The 21518-nt window shown below is 42.1% G+C and overlaps 1 protein-coding gene across 1 annotated transcript in view; it reads left to right on the top strand.

Annotated features, from left to right (window-relative positions):
- The window catches only part of LOC137300512 (protein Niban 2-like), a 175367-nt gene that overhangs the window by 122992 nt on the left and 30857 nt on the right, over nt 1-21518 (top strand). The window contains exons 6-7 of the mRNA XM_067969614.1: nt 6542-6657; nt 17605-17709. Of these exons, the coding sequence (XP_067825715.1) occupies nt 6542-6657; nt 17605-17709 (221 nt within the window). The remainder of the gene's footprint in view (nt 1-6541; nt 6658-17604; nt 17710-21518) is intronic.

Here is a 21518-nt window from a genome sequence, read left to right as displayed (position 1 = left end):
GAATGACTTTTCCACAATCAAATTGGCTGTATTTAAGTTATTAAGTACCCCCCTGGAATTCTCACTACTTCTGGTTCTGACCTCTTGTTTATCTCCTTTTGCCTAATCTAAGGTATTAATAATATGACAGGATGGTTTTTAAAAGCTAATTGACACTGTTCATGTTTAATAGTCTGTCAAAGATTTTTAAAAAGGTTGGAAGGGTTGATAAATGCTGGATGAAGTAATAAGACCATCTTAGGCTATGAAAGGACATTGAAGAGACAAAACGTGAGCAGTACTGCTCCAAAATAGAAGGGAACATGGACTGATTTGAATGGGCGAAACCGGTAGAAAAATGGAGAATGCTGCGGTCTGAAGTTGTTGCAGCGAATGTCCAGATTAGAGAGCTGCATCGTGCCTCGGAGGGAGTTTATACTATTCTGAAGTTTGCATCTAGCTTGATTGGAGCAGTTTGTGAGCCCAAAGATGGAAAGGTCAGTGAAAATTAAAGATGGAGTTGAGGGCTGAACCAGAGGGAGGGCAGAACAGGAGATGTCAGAGTGGTTCGTCAATGGGTGTTTGGTCTTTCCCGTCTCTTGAGCTGAAGCTGTCGTATTCGAGATTGGAGGAGGAATGTGTAAATCAGCCTTTTACATGGTAAGAGTGCTTGGAATCCTGTACATTGGTATGTGAACGGATACCAAAAGACACATGTTTCATCTGCGACAGTTGCAAGTGGTATCGCCAGGTACAGAACAGCGGTAACAAAACAGTGGGGGTGATGGAAGTGTAAATGAGGTTATAATGGAGACGGTCGTTACAGGAGAAGATGTACTTAGGACTGGAATCATGTTTTCAATGGCAGAGAAGACAAATGGAGTAATCAGAGCAGGTCTGGAGATGGGAAACTGAGGAAGGAATCCAGTTTTTTGCAGGAAGAAGTCATTGTGGAGTCATTGATCTTGAAATAAGTATGTATGACACGTAGTTGCGTCATATAGATTTTGCAGAAATTTAATTTGCTTATTTTGGGTCCAATTCAATTTGCAGCTTATCTTTTCAGATAGTTGTGTAGTTCCCATGTAAGCTGCTGTCTGTAAATGGGTCAGTGCCCAATCAAATAAGCACCGCCTTGAATAAATTCATACCAAAGGTAGTCCTGTTAAAATAGCTACATTTTCTGCCACATCTACTTGTTTAACACATTTTCTGAAGCTTTAACAAGTAACATTATTTTGTGTCCTAATTGTAGGTGTATGAAGAAAGATAGACAATGGTGTCTTACTGGAGTATTGAGGTCCCTTTTGATTGCCAAAGCCAGTTTTAGTGCATATTTTGTTACAAGAATGTTTCCACAGACCTCACGGGGTTTATGAAGTAAACAGATTGCATTGCTGTTGAACTGAAGTCATTATTTATAAATGTAGTGCCATTGTATGTGCAGCAATAAAAATAAGTTAAAAATTGTTTCCTAAGCAGGTTGGGACCCACCCAACCACAGGAATTATCCCTCCTTTTCAGAGTTAGCTTGTTGCTTTTTGCGCTGTGGAAGTTTTGCAGGGCATGCTTGCAGTGGATCCACCAAACCAAAGCTCTAATTCCCTGAAAAGCTTGGTCGTATAGATTTTTTGCACTGAGAGAATTTGGATATTGTTGCCTGCAGTTCAATTTGGAGTTAACATTTTCAGACATCTGCTGTAATTCCTGTGCATGTTGCTGTGTTTGAAATGAGTGCCTAATTTAATGAGTGCTTATATTGATGGTGCTCCTATTAAGGCAGTTAGGCATTCTGCCATTATATCTTAACAAATGTTCTGTTTAATATATGAATTGGCTTCTCCAAATGATCCTCCAGTAGTCAAGCTGCCCACTACTGCTTTTGGTGAATTTTAAACTTGTTAATGTGCACGCAATATTGAGCAGCAGATCAGAATCTTCTGTTTCAATTTGTAGCAGCATTCAGTGAAAGATTGGTCCATGGAAGAAAAATGTTATTCATTAATAATTTTGTGGAATGATTATTAGTTTTCTTAAATCAAATCTGCAGAAGGCTGTACAATTCATAGGTTGGTTTCCTGTATTCTATTCTATTTTTTTTAAAGTCAACTTCTGTAAGTTGAACAGGAAGTTCTCATATTTATCCCTACAGACCCTGTTAATTAAGACATTTTAGTTCTTGTCAATCGTCAAATTTTTGTGATAAGAGCTGATAAATCCCTAAATGAGCACAGCAAAATTTCTGCCTTTTTGGAGAAGTTCTGAGGACTCTATCATTGAAATTCAAGTGATTTGAAGAAGAGCACATTAACGCTCTATTGGTTCAGTTTTTCATCTGTACTGGTCTCAGTGCGGACAGCAATACAGCCACTACAGTTGGCCTGTGTGGGAGGGCAAATAAAATCAGCTGTTTCCAGATGCTATCCAGCTACTCTTGATGAAAACCAGTGCTTGTGTTGATATTTGGCTGAGGACAGGATCTGGTTCAGTTGCAGATCATAGCCCCTTTTCTCCTCCTCCTTCCACTCATTTCAAATGGCCGTCTGCCACTCACTGTTCAAGCTCATAGAAGAATAGCAGCTTAGACAATGTACAGGGTTTTTTTGGCATCTGTGGAACCAATCAATGGAAAAACACAAGTGCACTACATGGACAGTTTGGGCACTTACAGTCTGGATGCTATCAGTTAGGTGCTTAAGAATTTTGGAAACTAATTTATTTGGGAAGATGGTCCAGTGTGCATACAAAACGGTGGGATCTCCGAAAGATGACGAGTGCTAATAATTTAGGATAAGCAGCGTCAAGTTTGCTTGATACTGGTTGCAGAGGACACACACTTGCAGTGTAACCCTCGGAGCTGTATTGCAGGAAAGGCCGGTTTAGTCATGTCAACTTTGTGTGAAAGTCAAGAAATGCCAATTGCACCAGAAGATAAGAGGAGTCCAAGCGATTTGAGCAAGTGGATAATTTTATCTTTGCCAGTAGTTTACCATCAGCAGATGGGAAAAATTGATCAAGGGCCAGAAGGAAGTAAAGAAAGACACTAAACTCATTTTAAAAATTGAAGGAAGTCTGGAAGGGAAAGGAAATTAGCAGTGAAGTTCAAAGCTCCACATGTTTCATAGGGATGCTAATGTTTCTCTGGTACAGAATGAGCAGAAACTTGGTGCATTTGAAATGAAGTGACTAAGAGGCTGAAGACAATCTGGTCAGACATTCCATGAATCATGCTGTAAAAACCTAAATAAGTTGTTCAATCTTGTAATATTTGGTGTGTCGTAAAGGACTTGAGTGGTATGACCACATACCAAAGAAGAAGTTTACAACTAAAATAGCAGGAAAGGTGCAGCAATTGCTTTGTATGTTTGGGATTATTTGGAATGGAAAGAAGTTGAATTGATGTCATAAGGGGAGACACAAAATGAAATAGCCTTGCTTGAATTGATGATCATGCCTTGTACATGGTTAATGATTGAGGTTTGTCACAGACACTCCAGGGCACATGAAGGATGATTTCTTCTGTGAAGGGTAAGGGTATGTAACAATGGGTGACACCAACCTGATCTACATTGAGAATGGCCAAATGGAAGGAGGGCATCAGAATCTGAACTGGTTAATGTGGTAATAGTTATTTTTTGACGTTATGTTTTAAGGACTTGGTCAGGGGTAGCTTGCACTTGGACCTCTGTTTTTGCAGGCATTGTACAGTATTGTAATCAAAACTTTGGTAACTAGTGATTTATTTAAAATTTGGAATTATCTCAATTCATTTCATTTGTTTCAATTGGACTGTAGATTCTATCCCCGATTATCTGAAATTTAGAGCCTTATATATGCCACGAACAGGATTAACAATGACACTTATAGGATTGAATAGGATACTCGCCATGCACTCTCTTCCTCTCCTTTTTGTGGAGATGCCGGTGATGGACTGGGGTGGACAAATGTAAGGAGTCTTCCAACACCAGGTTATAGTCCAACAGCTTTATTTGGAATCACAAGCTTTCGGAGCTTTCCTCCTTCATCACCTGATGAAGGAGGAAAGCTCCGAAAGCTTGTGATTCCAAATAAAGCTGTTGGACTATAACCTGGTGTTGGAAGACTCCTTACATTTGTCCTCTCCTATAGGCAGCAAAAGGTGACACACTCAAGCCACATCGTCGCTGTTAATACGATAAGTACTGATATTTATTAGAATTAAGATTACACAGAAGCAAAAGAAACACCAAGTAACTTGCACTACATATTTTGTATTTTTTTTTATAAACAAGGATCAAATCATTGCACAGCAGTTTGAATATATCTAAAGAGCTTGTTTATTGGACTGCAAAAAACAGCACTACCTGTGGAGGATGCTGACTTTAGCAAACTTCCCAGTAAGTTCTGTGTTTGGGAGAGGTGATGCTGTTGACTTCCACACAGAGCCCTGACATCGCCTGAGATGCAACCAAGACTGATACAGTTAAAAGCTTGTTGTATATTTCTCAGACTAAGGGTTATCAAAACAAACAGCTGTCAATCAAGTTGGAAGACATGATGGAACATCTTGAGCAACTTTGTTGCAGCAACAAATAACCGACTCTGAATAGCAATGATTTAAAATTAAATTTCACTGGTAGTTTTTGGTTAAGGCTAGATCAATATTTGGAAATGATCATTATTTTAAGATTACAAGCTAATTTCCTTTTTTTTGTTGTACATGTTTGAAAATGCCTTAGAACTTTAGTCAAATGCACGTTTAATATACAGTCCCAGGGGAGCAGCACTGACACGGGGCCATTATCTCCATGTGTTGTTAATGCAGACTGGATTCAGTTGAGGTCTGAAGTGAATTGACAGTCGATATTTAAAAGCAGTTTCGACATCTCCAACCTAGCAGATGAGGAGCACATGATAAGCACGTGTACTTCCTCTGTTTACTTGTGTCCATTCATTTGCAAGCGCGGTACTTGTGTATCTCGGATTTAATCCATATTGATTAGAGCTTTCTAGGTTGGCTATACATGTCAGTGAAACAACAGAAGTTCAGACACCGATTGCTTAAAACATTTTTAACATCACTGGCGGATCTCTCGTGGCATTGCTTATGATGACTTAGAGGATATGCTGTTTTATAACAATAGAGGTTTTATTGACAAAGTGTGACACAAGAAGTGCACAGTAAACACAAGGTTTCTAATAGGTTATATCGAAATGTTACTAATGAAAAATCTTGTTTAGTACTCATGATCTTGATAAATTCAGTGAAGATTTACCAATCACCTTCAGGCAAGACTCTTCGAAGCTCAGCATCGTTAACTCGCTCCCTTTTTATTCTGTTGGGTTTGATCACAAAGTTCTGAAGGATAACTGTTTCTTTTATTTGTAACTGCTATGACCTTTCTGTGAAAATCCTCTCTTTCTACAAAGTTTGATGTCGATCCAAAAACTTCAGCGCTGCTGTGCTTAGGTATTTGATGTCAGCACGCACTTGATATATGCAGCACAGCAACCTCTTGTTATAATTTGACCCACATTATTTGACTTCATGGTGTATCCTTTCATAACTCCCTCAATGTTTTTAAAAAAAAAACCCACATCAAACACAGTGCTTATATGCTGTTAGCATAGCCTCAAAATATCTTTTCAGTTTTTTTTGGAGGGGGTGACTGTATATGAATGTTGTGCTCCTTAGGGTGAAGGATGTTGTTGAAAAATTAAACATTTTGCTAAACTTGCCAACCAATGCCAGTCTCAAGCTGTACCAGTTTGATGCAAAGTAAAGCTTCACTCTTCTACTCTGCCCCAACAATGTACATAAACCCAAACCTTAGATCAGCATCTACTGTGCCAGTGTAGCTTTTCTATTTCCCATCCCAGCCTCTCCAGGATGACAGTCTCTCTATCTCTCTGTCTCTCAGCAAGCAAGGAAGGAAGGCAGTCAGTTGGAAAACATGATTTAATGTGGACAAGTAATACATTTTGGAAGAAACAACTAGGAATGGGAGCTTACATAACAGCTGAAGGATGCTGATGAACAGACACCCAGATGCTTAAATACATCATTTCTTGCCAGTAGCTAAGGCCAACAACATTTTGGATTTCATGGGGAAAGACTATTCCTTTTGGTTACTGAGTCCATAATGAGGGGTCATCAATTGAAAATTGTCAGTGAGGAGAGGTTACACAAAATTTATTGTGGAACGATCATTGGAGCATGGAATGCTTTGCCACTGGGAGTGGTTGAGGCAGATTGCACTGCATCTTTTAAGGGAAAATTGGATAAACATTTGGAGCAGAGCAAGACACTGGAATATGAGGAAAGAGCATGGCAGTGGGATTAGTTTTGGAGTGCTTCAGCGAAAACCAAGCACGCACATGGCAGCCTCCTGTGCTATAAACTTCTATGGTGCCATCATTGTTGGTCAGCTGCACTGTCGTTATGCTGGATTGATTGATCTTAGTGCATCATTTATGTACGTGGTGTCTTGCATTAGTTAGCACGATTTATTCCTCGAACAATTGTTGGGGGAAGTATTGGAGAGTTGTTTCATAAGTATAAATATTTCTTTATCTACTCCAGGATTGCCTGAAGATTGCAAAGTAGAGACTCCAGCATTCACAGACGCTGTCCGACTGTACCGTCAGTCAAAAGATCAATATGGCACCTGGGACATGTTGTGTGGCAATCAAACACAGGTAAGCTGGTTGTAAATTACCTCACTAAAGTCTGTATTATGTCTGGTCACACGTACTTAGCCAACCCAAGTAAAATATGTTAGTGAGGCCACTTTAGTGCCAGCCAGGTTATTCAGGCTTCAAATAATGATTTCTTTAGTAAGTCACGATGCCACTGTGTACGTATAATGCCAGCAGCCCAAATATTGCGTCAGTCTCGCCAAAATAGAAGTAATGATCTACTCAATGCCTTCTGAACTCCATCTCCATAGAGAGATTCATTCTTAAACTCCGTGAATTGCTTCATAATCTTAACAGTGCGCTGCATGTTGATGTGCTCGTTGATGAAGAGCAGCTGGTGCAAATCAAAAAGGCAAGCTTAACATTCAGATGACTCAAATATCTCATCTGGAAACGGCTTGGGTTTTGACTCAAAACCAATGCTGTCATCCTCTTCATCCTCCTTTTATGGTTGTGAAGTGCAGACCTGTTGCTGGTACCACATCCATGATCTCCATGAGTTTCAGCTACGGCACCTCTGTACTTTCACGATGAAAAGGTAAATCCCGAACACCTGAGGTAATTGTATTTTTATTCTGTCCTGACCAAGAGACAACTGAGATGGACAGGCCATGTTATCAGAGTGGATAAGGATAGATGACCAAGGCAACTCCTTTATGGTGACCCCAGGGGGTCAGATGACATGTCATTAAGACTCATTAAATCAGAGCCTCTTGTGTTTTTCCATTAATTTTGGAAAGATATGAGAACCTTTTAACTGACTGAAGTGGCACACAGCTCTTCAGTCAGGGGTGTAGGCACTTGAACAGCACAGCATTCAAGAACTAGAAGCACAACAACAGCAGAAACAACACCAGCAACAATGGATTTGAACCCAGCATGTGCAAGGTGACTTCCCACAAGAAATATGCAGAATCTATCGGCTGTACTATAGTGGCCTTTCGAGCCATGTGGGAAAATGCCTTTGATAACTGAGCAAGAGGACACTTGTATTTCCAGTCATCTTGAGATGGAAGATTACAAACATGTGCTGTATCCTGCATCTGTGTCTGTATGTGCACATTGCATCTCCCAGTTTCAAAGGAAATGGGAGCACTAAATGTGTGCAGTTGTTTCCCCTGGCTGCCCACATGTTGAATTTACAGTTACTGGCATGAGCCGACTGGCACAAGTAGGTTCAGACTTGTGTTTATGGTGAACTGGCTCATTGTGACATTGTGCTCTGGCTCATTGTGACATTGTGCTCTGGAGCACTGTCGGTTTCAACTGTTCGACTTGAGCCAGTACAAAGTTACTGCTGCATTGAATCATATCTTTGGCAAGTCACAGTGGAGCTGGCAGATAATTAAAGAGCAGTTTAGTTGCTCCATACGAAGACTTTTTTTGTCAAATTTATTTCCTTATAGGCACAAAATTAGTCATGTAACTTGGGTAACAACGTGGGGGTGTGTGTATATTGGGAGAGTGGGTGGGTGAGTGAGCGGGATCAGCTGACCTAGTTAGTGGCCCACAAATTAATTTCGGTAAATTATGCCTTTTCATTTGGATGAGGTGCTGGGGGCTGCTGACTCTTGTGGAACCACACTCCATCAAGAGTAGTCACCTTCAAGAGAGGAAATTAGAAAATTTGGAGAGAAAGTCCAATTTATTGAAGATGTGTTTCCTTCACCGATTTTTAGCTTTTGTGTGTGAGAACATTCTTCAGTGGTGCATTGTTTTTCTCCAACATCTTTCTGGCCTCCAGTCTGCACTGGCAGTCGCTGCATCGACATTGGCAGCAACATTTGTAAACAAAACAAAGTTAGAAATAACCCACATTAAAATATATCTGCTAACTTTTATTTTAACCGTTAGACTGCCAACAGGTTCCCTGAGACATTGGCAGTCTTCAGCTCACTGTGACAATGATACTGTGACTCTTATAATAAAGCAACTTGAGTATTGGAAATAGTTCTATTCATGTGATAGAAACCTCAAATAGTTTTTTTTTAAACACATCGTTCCTTCTGTTTCTGGAAGTGGTTTTTCCAACTTCTTGACCAAGTGCCACGACCAGCTGCTGAGCGAAGTTTCCTTTTACTCTGTTCCAACAATGCCCCTCGCCTCACGAGAACAATTCCTATTGCATGAGTGTATAATTTACTCTACCAAGTCCAACTAGCCTATGGCTCCAATGAGTGAGATCACCAGTTAATGCCAGCTATGGGCTCATACTGACTTAGAACTTGTTTCATATTGGCCTTTACACCAACAGAGATAGGAAACTTTCATCCTATCAAATTCAAACCCAGATCCCAGAGATGAAATGTGTGCTAACTCACACCACCATGCAGTTCTTTTTTTTTTCTCCAAAAAAACTTGAATTTTGCTGTTTTCTATCAAAAGCAATTGTCCATGTCACATTTTTTGGAAAAAATAACTGATATTAAACTCTTTCCGTCGCCTCCGATTGACCATCTTGGCGGTGGAGGCAGCTTCAATTTAAAAAGAAAAAAGATTTTGCCAAAAGATCGTTCCAAAGACCACTTCCTTTGTTTTCAAGCCATCAAAAGCTGAAAATCCAACATTTATCTGGCATATCATTGGTGTAAGTAGGTCTAATGGTTTTCATAGTGGGGGATGCTCCCAATGAACAAGTATTGTTGGCACTGACCCATAGAACACCAGCTTGGTTGTCTAAACCTGTCCATGGAGTGCTCGACATTTAATCGTAACTTTCGTCAGTGCTAAAGTGGAAACTTCAACTTCTTACAGCACGGTATTGTTTAAGCGATACTCCTTCTACCTCTCTAACATGGGGTTATTTAAATACCATGCATGGATCAGTTCCAAATAGTTGGATCACTTAATAGTGGAGATGAGAATACCTTGTATGAGAGGAACGAAGCAACTGTACTACACTATACTCAGTTTATTTCATTCAACTTAATTATGTGCTTTTATTAACATAGGGATAATAGTTTGCATTTTTCTGTGGGTTTCTATTAGATCTTCTAAAATAATACCAATTCAATACAATAACCCTGCAGGTTTTTTTAAATTATAAAATCCATCCTTCTGCCACAGGAATGGGACGTGCTGGTCTGTGGGTTTCTGCATAGTTGTTAAGTCTTAATCAGAAAACCCATGTGTGGAAGGCAGCCAAATTCAAATAGTCCAGGTAGGAATTCAAACTTTGGCTGATAGGCGTCCAACACTTGCCCATTAAAGCTGCCAGCAACATTTGCATTTTGAATAAAATAAATTCTTATTCATTTGGAAATGGCAAGTATGAAATTCTTTGTGTTGACTCTGGTTCACTGATCAGCAAGAGTTCTGGCTAAAGTGCCTTTTAAAGTTTCTAAAATACAAGTCTCACTCCTAAGGAATTTGACCTCATGAAAGGGACTTCATAAAATTTTATGGTGAAAACCAGAGCTGTTTCATACCAATACATTATAATGGGGAAAAGGAAGAAAGTAATTAGCATTTTGTTTTCTTTTAATTATTACTGATCTCCCACAATGTGCCTTTTTGTGTCAGAAGATCAGTGATTCTTAACAACATTCATTTACATTGAGAACATCTAGTTGTCTCTGTATTTTATATTTAATCCTCTCACTCCCAAACTGGTTTCTTGGTGAAATTGATGTTCTTCATTTGTTGCATTGCTGTTTTATTTTTCATTTTCTTAGGCCAAGGACAACACAGATCAGCTATCTGTGCACCAATACCTGAGTTATTGTCCATTGTGTACATTTTTACCTAGGATCTCTGGAGGAGAGCATGGGGCCTCGCTAATCCCATTCTGTAACTTCAAAGGCTTCTTGCCTTAGTTTATATTAGGCGCACTGTGCTCTGTTGGAGTTATATTATCAAAACTAGCTGGCTAGTGTGAGCCAACAAGAGGGAGATCCATCTATTCAAAAGAAGTTGAAAATTCCTAAAGCCTTAGTAGCGCCAAATCTCAGGAAGGAATGGTGAATACTTAGAAAGATTAATTTGAGAAACAAAAAATACTATGCCAAAATAAGCACGCTGTGAAGGAATGAAATTCAATAATCCATGTTTAAAATTAGAACAAAAAGCATTTCTTTGTTCAGCTGCCTAGTCTGAGAAATAAAATATTTTCATTTTCCTGAAGGGTGGAACCAAGCATAGCTGAAGATCAGTGTGCTCACTCAGTTTGTCACGAGTTACGACACTGAGCATGATATGAAAACACAAGCCAAGGAGATGATGGTTCCCACTTTGTGATTGCTGCAAAAACTTTGCCCTTATTGAGGCACAAGAGGGGTGTGGTGCAAGCAGGTGGAACTCTGATGTTATTGGTACCTGGTGCCTTTCTGCCATTCTTTCCCTCACGGGGTTCTTGATTCCTGCTGTGCCATCTTTGTGTGGTGCCAACTTAATGCCAGATGTTTCCTTATTGGGAGAGAGTCCTTCAGGCTGCTCTCATGTATCTCCTGACAGGTCAATCTAAAATCAGCTATGTTCAGGGGAATGATCTCTATCTGCTGTCTTGGATGAATTATAGTAAATGACTTGGATTGACCACAAAGGCAGAAAACTGAGCATTAATACTTTTTTTTTGCTGAAAGGTATTTGAATGTTTCCTTATGTAAAGTTATGCAGGATGCATTTGTGAAGTAGTTGCAAAAAACATTGATTTTTCTCTTCCCATGTAAAGTTTCGACATCCCAGGATGCATACCTCATTTTGTATCTCGGTGTTCATCCCTGCATTGGTAATTGTGACCATCCCATGACTCATCATGCAGCATCATTTCAGAGAATGCAGATTATAGCTGCACCTTCAAGTGCAAAGCTAAAATAACTCTTTGGCCAAAGGCATGTCAGGAGGTTAGCTGACAAACCGATTACAGTAATTAATATAGTTAGATGGCCGTTAGGCACCACATACCAAAATGCTAAATCCATGGCTATGTGTTGAAATGAGAGAAAGCAGAGGCTTCTTTCTCACGCCCATGAGGTTCTTGTATGTGGTTCCAGGCTAGAGTACATATGCTTATCATGAATTGCTGAGGTTTGTTATCATGGTTGGGAAAACAATTTAGATGCTAATTGACTTTCCCTTACCAGTTTGACGCTGCGAGAATGAGGAGAAAGAATCCACAGATTTAAGGTGAGAGGGGAGAGATACAAAAGGATCCAGAGGGGCAATTTTTTCACTCAAAGGGTGGTGAGTGTCTGGAACGAGCTGCCAGAGGCAGTAGTAGAGGCGGGTACAATTTTGTCTTTTAAAAAGCATTTGGACAGTTACATGGGGAAGATGGGTATCGAGGGATATGGGCCAAGTGCAGGCAATTGGGACTAGCTTAGTGGTATAAACTGGGCGACATGGACATGTTGGGCCGAAGGGCCTGTTTCCATGTTGTAACTTCTATGATTCTATGATTCTATGATTGCTAAAATCTGCATTTAAGTTTTTATCAGATTTCAGCAATTGGAGCAGTGCACATTTGGATATTGTTGCACTAACTCTCATTGAGCCACAAGACATCATGACTTGTTACAAAGAACAGACATGCTGCTTCTATAACTTAGCTGGACAATTTGGAGTGCTATGTGCATCTGTAGTCACGTGAAAGTGTGTTATAGGCCTCTATTCACTTCTATATAATGAATCGTATGTTGAAAATTAGACTGACTACATGCGAAGGAAAAAATTCATATTCAGTGGCTGAGATCATAGATTAAACGGAAGCATTAATGATGCGATGGAGGGAAATTCAGCTGGAGGATGAGGTTCGGCAATATTTCCTGGCTTCAGACCAAGTCTGCTACTGTCTGTTCTGGACTTAATTTGTGAAGTTTGAACAGTCTTAAAATGGCAGACGGCACTTGGCTGCTGATGACTTTCTCTCTGAGTAGTGAAACCAGGTGACTTAGTGCTCCACAGGGCTTCTAACTTCAGCAGATGTTTTGATGACTGTCATCAGAGGTCAGATGAAGTGATGCTTTTTTGTTCCACGGCCTGAAGGGCTTCACACACAGCAGCTGAAAAAATCCTGTGTAATTACATTTCCTTGCAATGAAGTTATTCGATTTATGGAACAAACTTACTCTTGCTTCACAGTGGCAAAGTTAAGAGCACTTTGTTTTCAAACAGATTGTCATACAGCATGTTAAGTTTATGGGATGCTGAAAGTATCAAGTCCTAGGGAATGGTGTGGATTTGAAAAAAAAACTAACATTAAAGCAGCACCTTTTATTGTGCTGTGGACTGTGTTCATATGACAGGTTTGTGAATCATTATTCTTTTTCCTGTAAAGTCATATTCTCTCAAGAAGTAAGTTCAACATGATTCAGCATACTCAGAGAGGGTTGATGGATTGCTTTCTGTTCCTTTTAAGTTTGTCAAACTTGGGCATAAAGCCAGCTGCTATCTTCTTTCTCTTGCATTCAAATTGACAAAAGGTTGGATATTCCATCGCCTTCTCTCCTGCCCTTCCCAAAACTGCTGTTTAAGAAATGCCTGTGCCACTTTGTCCAAAAAACCAAACCAAGGCTAGCTATTTCGATAAAATAGTACAAAAAAAGAGAAATAAAGCCATTAATTTCCTGACCTTCAAATAACCTGGCCTCTTTCCAGCCAGCCTCCCTGCCATCCTCAAGAAACTTCCAACAGTAATAACAATTAGCCTCTAAATAACTTCAATTTGTGCCTGTTTAGACCACTTGCCCCAAAGAATACTGAGTGGTGGACTGAGAGGGGCAGGCCAGGTTACCAGCTAAGCTTCAGACCGCAGACTGCTCGTGAGCAATGCCAGGGGAGATGAGGTTTTAAAACCAAAATTTTTTTTATTGCTCCCATCTCATGAACACCATCATGTTACTGAGACTGCCCTGATATCTCAGAGAATAAGTGGATTACCTGATGTGGTACTGAGCCATGCAGACCAGGAATGTCCTCTTAACCAGATCAGTCGTGGGGCCACTAATAATTATCCTCAGCACTGTTGGGAGTGGAGGGGGGTGGAAAACAGTCATGTTTATTGCCCCCAATAGAAAGTGCATGTATGTGGACTTGGTGTGGACAGATTGGGCTTGACTTTCACGACTGAATAGTCTGCAGATGCTTGTGTGTATTGGGTCCCGTTTGTCCAAATGGTAATTCTTCACACGACAGGGAGGTTCCCAGAGCTTAAAAATAGCAACCTAGCATAATTCACTATCTTTTTAGAAGAGGGGAAAAATTGGACAACAAATGCTAACAGACTCTCCGGCAATTGGATCCACTTACCTGCTCCTCCGGGTTCCCCACTGCTGATCTGCGCATCGGGCGGGCTGCGCGTGCACAGTAAGATCTGTCAGCTGGAGGAGCTCTATTTAAAGGGGCAGTCCTCCACTGACAGATGCTGCAACAAATCGAAAAAATTACAGCATGGAGCAGCCCAGGGGGAAGGCTGCTCCCAGTTTAATGCCTCACTCCAGGTATCAATACACGGGGTGAGGAGGAGGGGGAGGACAGAGATCTCCCCCCACCCCCCCCCCCCCCCCTTGGCGGGCAGGAGGAAGCGGCCTGCCTCTGCCACCAGGAAGGCCTGGCTCGAGGTGGCAGAGGAGGTCACCTGCACCACCAACATATCTCCCATCTGCATACAATGCAGGAGGCGCTCCAATGACCTCAGTAGGTCAGCCGAAGTGAGTACACTTACTCTTTGCCCTACTCTCCGTCTGCCACGTCACCGCCCCCACCCCACACCTCCTTCTGCACTGCCAACACTACTCTGTCACATCACTCCTCATACCCACTCAAACCTCATCCTCATCTTACCTGCACCGACTCACCTCGCCAGTACTCATCCCGCCACTACCACTCAACCCAATCCTCATACAATCTCATGGCTCTATCCCATACTCACCCTCTCGTGCATCTCTCTCACGGCCAGCCTCACTCAACCTGCCACTACCTGTGCTGCAGCCACAGGGCATGCATCACATATGTGTAGTAGGCAGCGTAAGGCAAAGGTGTCGTGAGCACGAAGGGGATGCACAAGGGTGTTTGAGGGTTTGTCATGGTTGTTACTTTTATTGAATCTTTGAGCAACTCACATCACATGTTATATTGGCACCACTACTGCCATGTCTTCGCAAATCTTGTCTGGTTTGTGCAATAATGCCCTTTCCTGAGGATCACTATGAAGACCCACAACTGATGACACCCATTGTGTCACTGCAGAGTGGGTGTAGGTGTATTTGCAGGGCTCTTTTGTGCAGACGGCAGAGAGACGTCGGCGATGTCCCCGGTTGCACCCTGGAAGAATGCGGAGGAGAAGTTGTTGAGGGCAGTGGTGACTTTGACAGCGACAGGTAGGAAGATGGTGCTCGGGCCAGCCGGGAGCAGCTCGGCATGAAGGAGGCTGCAGATGTCCACGACTACATGTCGAGTGACTCTGAGCCTCCGTGTGCACTGCTGCTCAGAGAGGTCCAGGAAGCTGAGCCTCGGTCTGTGGACCCTGTGGCGAGGGTAGTGCCCTCTGCGACGCATCTCTCTGCGGTAGCCCTCCCTCCTGCTTTACAGGTGGATGTGTCACAGCACTCTGTTGTGGAGCTCCACGTGTCAGAGGTGGACGGCATGGATGGCGAGGCTGGTGATGCTGTTCGCCCTCCGAGGAGGTTATGACTGCAGCTACGGCGGCCCCCATCCGGAAGATGTACATCTGAGGGGGTCCGCAAGGTAGGTACATGTCTCTGGACCCTGGGGTAAGTGTGCAAGTTGGTGAATTTGATTGTCAGGAGGAGGGTGGTGGAGGCCAAACTTTGTCCCAAGTGACAGAGTGGCCTCCTGCAATGAGTGAGGGTCTCCCCACCCCCCCACCGGTCAAATGGACCTTTGCAGCTGCCACAGGCTGACAGCTTCAACACGTCCACTTGAACTGGGAGTGTTTCCCCAGTGTGGGAAACAGTCCCAGTTTGCTCTAAAATCCCACCCCTCCTCACATAATCGCTTAATCAGGTCAGTTAATGACCTGACCAAGCAAAATAAATTCGTTCAAGTGGCATCCCGCTGGCTTTAATTGCCTGCGGGATTCCCACCAGCGGGGGCTGCGCGCGCACGCCGGCGTGTCAGTGGGGAACCCGGAAGTGCGTGGGTTCGAGGCGGGCTCCGGGATTTCCCGATTTTCGGCCCCCCCCTGCCAGGAATGCACCCGATAGCGGGTGCTAAAATGCTGCCCATGATCTCTGTTCATTGATTCCAAATAAACACCTGATCGTCATCTTTTTTGTTAAACATTTCAGTATGTTGAGCATTGACCAAGCATTTCCCATCTGACCAGTCCAATTGCACATTTACAAAGGCAAAGCCTCGATTTAGTCCAATTGATTGAGATCCAGTCACGGTCTGAGTCTGTCTGAATATACTGTTTGTGATACAGGGCCTGCAGAGCAGCAGTCGTAGTTGCTGCTATTTTACCATTGCTGTTGTCTCAATCCTTCCTCAGTAACACATTCCATAAGTGCGTATTGGGTGAAACAGTACCCCTTCCTCCCCTGTTGAACTTCTCTTGCTATTTCTGATGTCATTTTTAACTTCTGTCCCCTGGCATTTCAACCGTACACCATATTGAAAAATTTGCTTGGATCGGTTTTGTCAGTTCTCGTCACAATCTCAAACTTCAACTTGATCACTACAAAGTCTCCTCTTTCCCAGGAAAATAAATGAGCAAACACAATTTCCTTAATCTTTTTCATGGTAAATTAAATTCATGACATCTGGAATCTTATTTGTTTGCTTCTGTATCCCTTCAATGGCAATAAAATCCTTCCTGTAATTAAATGATCTGAACTGCATACAGTACTCCAGGTAGGACAAGCAGCATGGGAAAAATCGCAATGCTGAAAATCTGAAATCATTCTTCTCTTTACAAATGCTGACCGACCTGCTTTTTGTATTTCCAGTATTTTCTATTTGATCCCCAGAAAGGATCTGACCAATGCCTTTTACAGCGACACCATGACCTGTGTGCTTGCCAAGTCTGATGCTCGTCAAACTTGACATCTGTGTACTTGTAAACTAAATAGTCATTTCCAAAGAGAGACCAGAAAACTCCGTCCTTTTCATGAAGGAGACTGTGTTTTGCAACTCCTAGTCATTAAATTGAAGTCTTTTGTTCAGAAAAGATTTAATGACTTAATAAAAAGATGTATTAAAGCCTTTCAGAAACAGGTTGTTGTCAAACTATTCACTCCTGGAAGGGTGATGTGGAAACTTGGCATTTTTATCTGCAAGCTTTCATGAATATTCTTTTACAACCGAGTTCTGCAGTCAGTGCTGTGGATGACATATTACTGATGTATGAAAGATTTGCTCCCTCTGTTTAATGCGCATACAATGACAGTGGTTTAAGAAATACAAATGTGACCCGTGCTGCGCATAATGCAAACCAATTGCCAAGATACTCATGAATTGCGTCTGTATAAACCCAATATTTTGGTGTGGTCGTTCTTCAAAAGAAATTTTGATCAACATTAAGAATGTCAGTATGATGTGATGAGAATTTCCATATTTGGTCAAAGTTTATTCCGATCTCAGTGCTTTCTTTTCAAGTGGGATGGAAATGGAGCACTTTAATTATGGTATAGAGAAAGACTTGATGTGAAGGAGTCAACGTCATGGGGCATTTAGCTGTTCGGTGTGTATGTTTTGCATTGGTCCCATTCCGTACTGAACAGTTCAGGTTTATTTTGCTGTGGAGTTATGGAAGGGCTTATATCTGATTAATGTTAATCAGAAGATTGAAGAAGCTCCAGAGTGGATTTGTGATGGGAAAGAGAAAAAAAATGAATAAAATTACCTCGAATTGTTGGTTGGCCAGCTGTGCTTTGGTGATTTAAACAGATCAAACCAAAATCCAGCAACAGCCTTTAATAAGTAGTAATTTAAGTGGTGCAAAGTTTTTGGAAAGGGATCGTTTTCAAAGTCTTTTTTTCCTTTCTGCAGATTATAAGTAACTTAGTGATGGAAGAGCTTCTGCCAGAGCTGGCAACAGTGATCCATCCAAAATTGAAGGGCAAGTTTAATGACCGACAGAGAGCCTGGATTCTGGTGAGTATTTGTGTTGGACAAACTTATTTAAAACAATGCACGAAAGCATGCTTTTAATTTCTCCATTTTGGGACCATATGTGGAGGGGTTTGCAACTTCTGTTTTGGGGACAACACCAACTTGCATTGATATAGCCCCTTTAGAAAAGTAAAACATCCCAAGGCACTTCACAGGAGTGTAAATCAAAATTGACAGTCAAAGTAGGAGACATTAGGACAGGTGACCAAATGCTTGGTCAAAGGGGCATGCTTAATGCTGAGGAGAGAGGTGGAGAGGCAAGGAGGTTTAGGCAGGGAATTCCAGAGCTTAGCGTCGAAATGGCTGAAGGCACGTCCGCCAATTGTTGGGCGAAGGAAGTGGGGGAATGGATAAGAGGCCTGAATTGGAGGAATGCAGAGTTGACGGAGGGTTGTAGGGCTGGAGCAGGTTACAGAGATAGGAAGAAGTGAGGCCATGGAGCGATTTGAACACAAGGATGGAATTTTAAAATTGAGGTGTGGTGGACAGGGCGCCAACGTTGGTCAGCGAGCACAGGGGTGAAGGGTGAACAGGACTTAGTGCGAGTTAGGATACAGGCAGCAGAGTTTTGGATGAGCTCAAATTTAAGGAGGGTGGAAGATGGGACGCTGGCCAGGATAGCATTGGAATAGTAGAGTCTGGAGACAACAAAAGCATGGATGAGGGTTTCAGCAGCAGGTTGGCTGAGATGGACGATATTACGGAGGTGGAAGTAGGCAGTCTTGGTGATGGAGAGAATATGGGATCGGAAGCTCAGCTGCGGGTCAAATAGCCGGGGTTGTGAACAGTCTGCTTCAGCCTGAGACAGTGGCTGGGGAGGGGGATGGAATTGGTGATCAAAGTCCCTGCCGTAACAGCCTGCTTCATTTAGCAATGCTCTCGCTCCCGGATGAGGAGGTTATGGTTTGAGTGCATAATCTAGGCTGACTATGCGGTCCAATACAGCAGTTGGGCTGCACCGTCTGCCTGTATGGGGCAGCCTGAGACATCAGACCTCCTGTTCCACATCACCTACCCCACCCCTTCTATAATCAAAATTATGAAGGTTTCGATGGAGTAAATGAGGAGAAACGGTTTCTACTGGCGGGAGGGTCGGTAACCATAGGGGACAGATTTAAGATAAATGGCAAAGGTACCAGAGGGGAAATGAGGAGAAATTTCTTTACGCAGCAAGTTGTTATGATCTGGAATGCACTGCCTGCATGGGTGGTGGGAGCCGATTCAGTGGTAACTTTCAAAAGGGAATTGGATATAAACTTGAAAAGGAAAAACGTGCAGGCCAAGGGGAAAGAGCAGGAGAGTGCGAATAATTGCATAGCTCTTTGAAAGAACCGGCACAGGCACGATGGGCCAAATGGCCACATTCTGTACTCTGATTCTATGAATCAGATCTCCATGCTGGTGGGAGCAGTTGTTTGTCACCAGTACGTAGAAATCAGAGGCACATGGCAAATCCTTCTCAAGGGGAGTCCAGTGAATCCAACTTTACAGGGAAGCTGTTGACTAGAGCAGTCAGCTGCCTTTGTAAGGTAAATGCATTATCAGTTGGTATCTGTTTGCTTTCACTGATTCTGGTGTGATTCTCACAACTGGTGATGAGGCCAAGGAAAATCCTTGTGGCCATCAAAATAATGTGCCTGAAAATATATTTTTATTTAATTTGAAGTGGAAAGAGTGCAGTACAAAAATAACGCCTGTGCCAAGCAATTCTGGCATTTATAAATACGACAGAGATCTGTCCCAACAAACAGTTAACACTTGTGACGGATTGTGGCTATTGTGTTCTCCATTTAAACTGGTTTATCAGAACTCTGATCTATAGAATCTGTTAAATTATAGCATACGGTCAGTGCAGTGCAAATGTGTTGTAAGTATTGACTGGATGTGTGAATCATACAGGAACCATGGAGAGACTTGTATCAGTGGTGAAGTTATGTGTTCGAATGAGTTTTTAATGAGTTGTAATTGAATCCAGTATATTCCAAGACCATAAAACAGGAATTTACTTTGTAGATACAATAACGTGTTATTGGGCAGGGAACTAAATTGAATGAGAACATTTTTGCCAAGCAAAGGTTAGGGAAAGTGACTGGCTGTAATATGAAAAGCATGTAGGTGAGAGAAAGATAATTGAAGTTTTCTGCTGTGAACGTGTTTTGAATTGAACATTAAACTTGATTAAAGGTGATTTTGAGTATGTGTTGGTGCACCTGCAGTTCTTCCACACAAACTCATGAAGCTCAATGTTACTATGTGCAGTATGACAGTAATTGGGATGTGACACCAATTAAGAGGTGCCAACTCGAATACTTATGTTGTAATACAGGATCCCTCATGGCTTAAATGTGTCATTCTTCATTTAAAATGAGACTGATCTCATTGGAGACAACAAATACTCTCCACTTGCCTGGATGAGTGCAGCTCCAACAACACTCAAGAAGCTCGACACCATCCAGGACAAAACAGCATGCTTGATTGGCACCCCATCCACCACCCTAAACATTCACTCCCTTCACCACCGGCACACCGTGGCTACAGTGTGTACCATCCACAGGATGCACTGCAGCAACTCGCCAAGGCTTCTTCGACAGCACCTCCCAAACCCGCGACCTCTACCACCTAGAAGGACAAGGGCAGCAGGCGCATGGGAACAACACCACCTGCACGTTCCTCTCCAAGTCACACACCATCCTGACTTGGAAATATATCGCCGTTCCTTCATCGTCGCTGGGTCAAAATCCTGGAACTCCCTTCCAAACAGCACTGTGGGAGAACCGTCGACTGCAGCGACTGAACGAATAAAAAAAAACTGCACCAAGGGTTTGGCAACCTTGTAACCCATGAACTTGTTCTGATGTCCACGTGGTCTGTGTTTGAAATTGCACAGCACGTGTTGTAATGAGGTCGAAAGTAGTGAAATAGCAAAGAGCTTGGATTGAGGAATTTGGGCCTGATTTCAGGATTGGTGAAGTGAGAAAAGAGGGAAGTATCCATGTTGATTTTGACAACATTTGTTATCTGAATTTCTCTTTCCTCCATTTTATAGCGGTGGTTTTCAATGTAACTGAAGACAAGCTGTTAAATCTTGTAGCCAAATTTGTGAAGCTTATGGTGAGAGTACTGTCGCGAGCAGTAACATTGCAGTATTGTTATGCTGGTTAGATTGAAGCTGCAGCAGTGGCGAGGGATTTCTTCGCTTTGAACAAAGCTTTTCCTGTTTGGAAGGTATTTAACTGCTGAATGTGAGGTTTTTTTGTTGAATGGGAGGTTGAAGTGTGACAGATGGACATGATGTCATGGTTGGTTGCACCACTCAATTTAAGAAGTGATAATGAACTCTTTATACTCGACTGGCAAACTCGGCAGAAAGAACCATCATTTAAGGTCATTTAATTTCTGTGTGTATTTATTGAGAAACTGTCCAAATGAATTTTCAGACTTTATTTGTCAGATAAACATTGCCCTTGACTTGAATATTTAATGTAATCAAATTTTAACATTTATGGCTGTTTGGAGATAAATGTATTTCTTTCAACCTATGTTTAAATTTGATGACATTAAATACATATGCGTGCGTGCACATTTGTTAGGAGTGATTCAGTCGCAGAATCCATTGGTGTCCTCATGTACTCCATTGGCCCAGAAATTGTTTTTTTTTACAAAAAAAACAGGTGAGCACAACAGCACTCGCACATGCGCAGTGAAACGCAGAAATCCAGAACTTCTTGTTCCTGGTTCGCTGGTGATATGACCGCTTTAAATTAAAGGGATATTGCCGTCTGGAATCGGTG

Source organism: Heptranchias perlo, chromosome 31 (assembly GCF_035084215.1).
Source record: "Heptranchias perlo isolate sHepPer1 chromosome 31, sHepPer1.hap1, whole genome shotgun sequence".
Taxonomy (NCBI): Eukaryota; Metazoa; Chordata; class Chondrichthyes; order Hexanchiformes; family Hexanchidae; genus Heptranchias; species Heptranchias perlo.
Note: the sequence above shows the minus strand (reverse complement) of the source record. Positions and strands in the feature narration are given on the sequence as shown.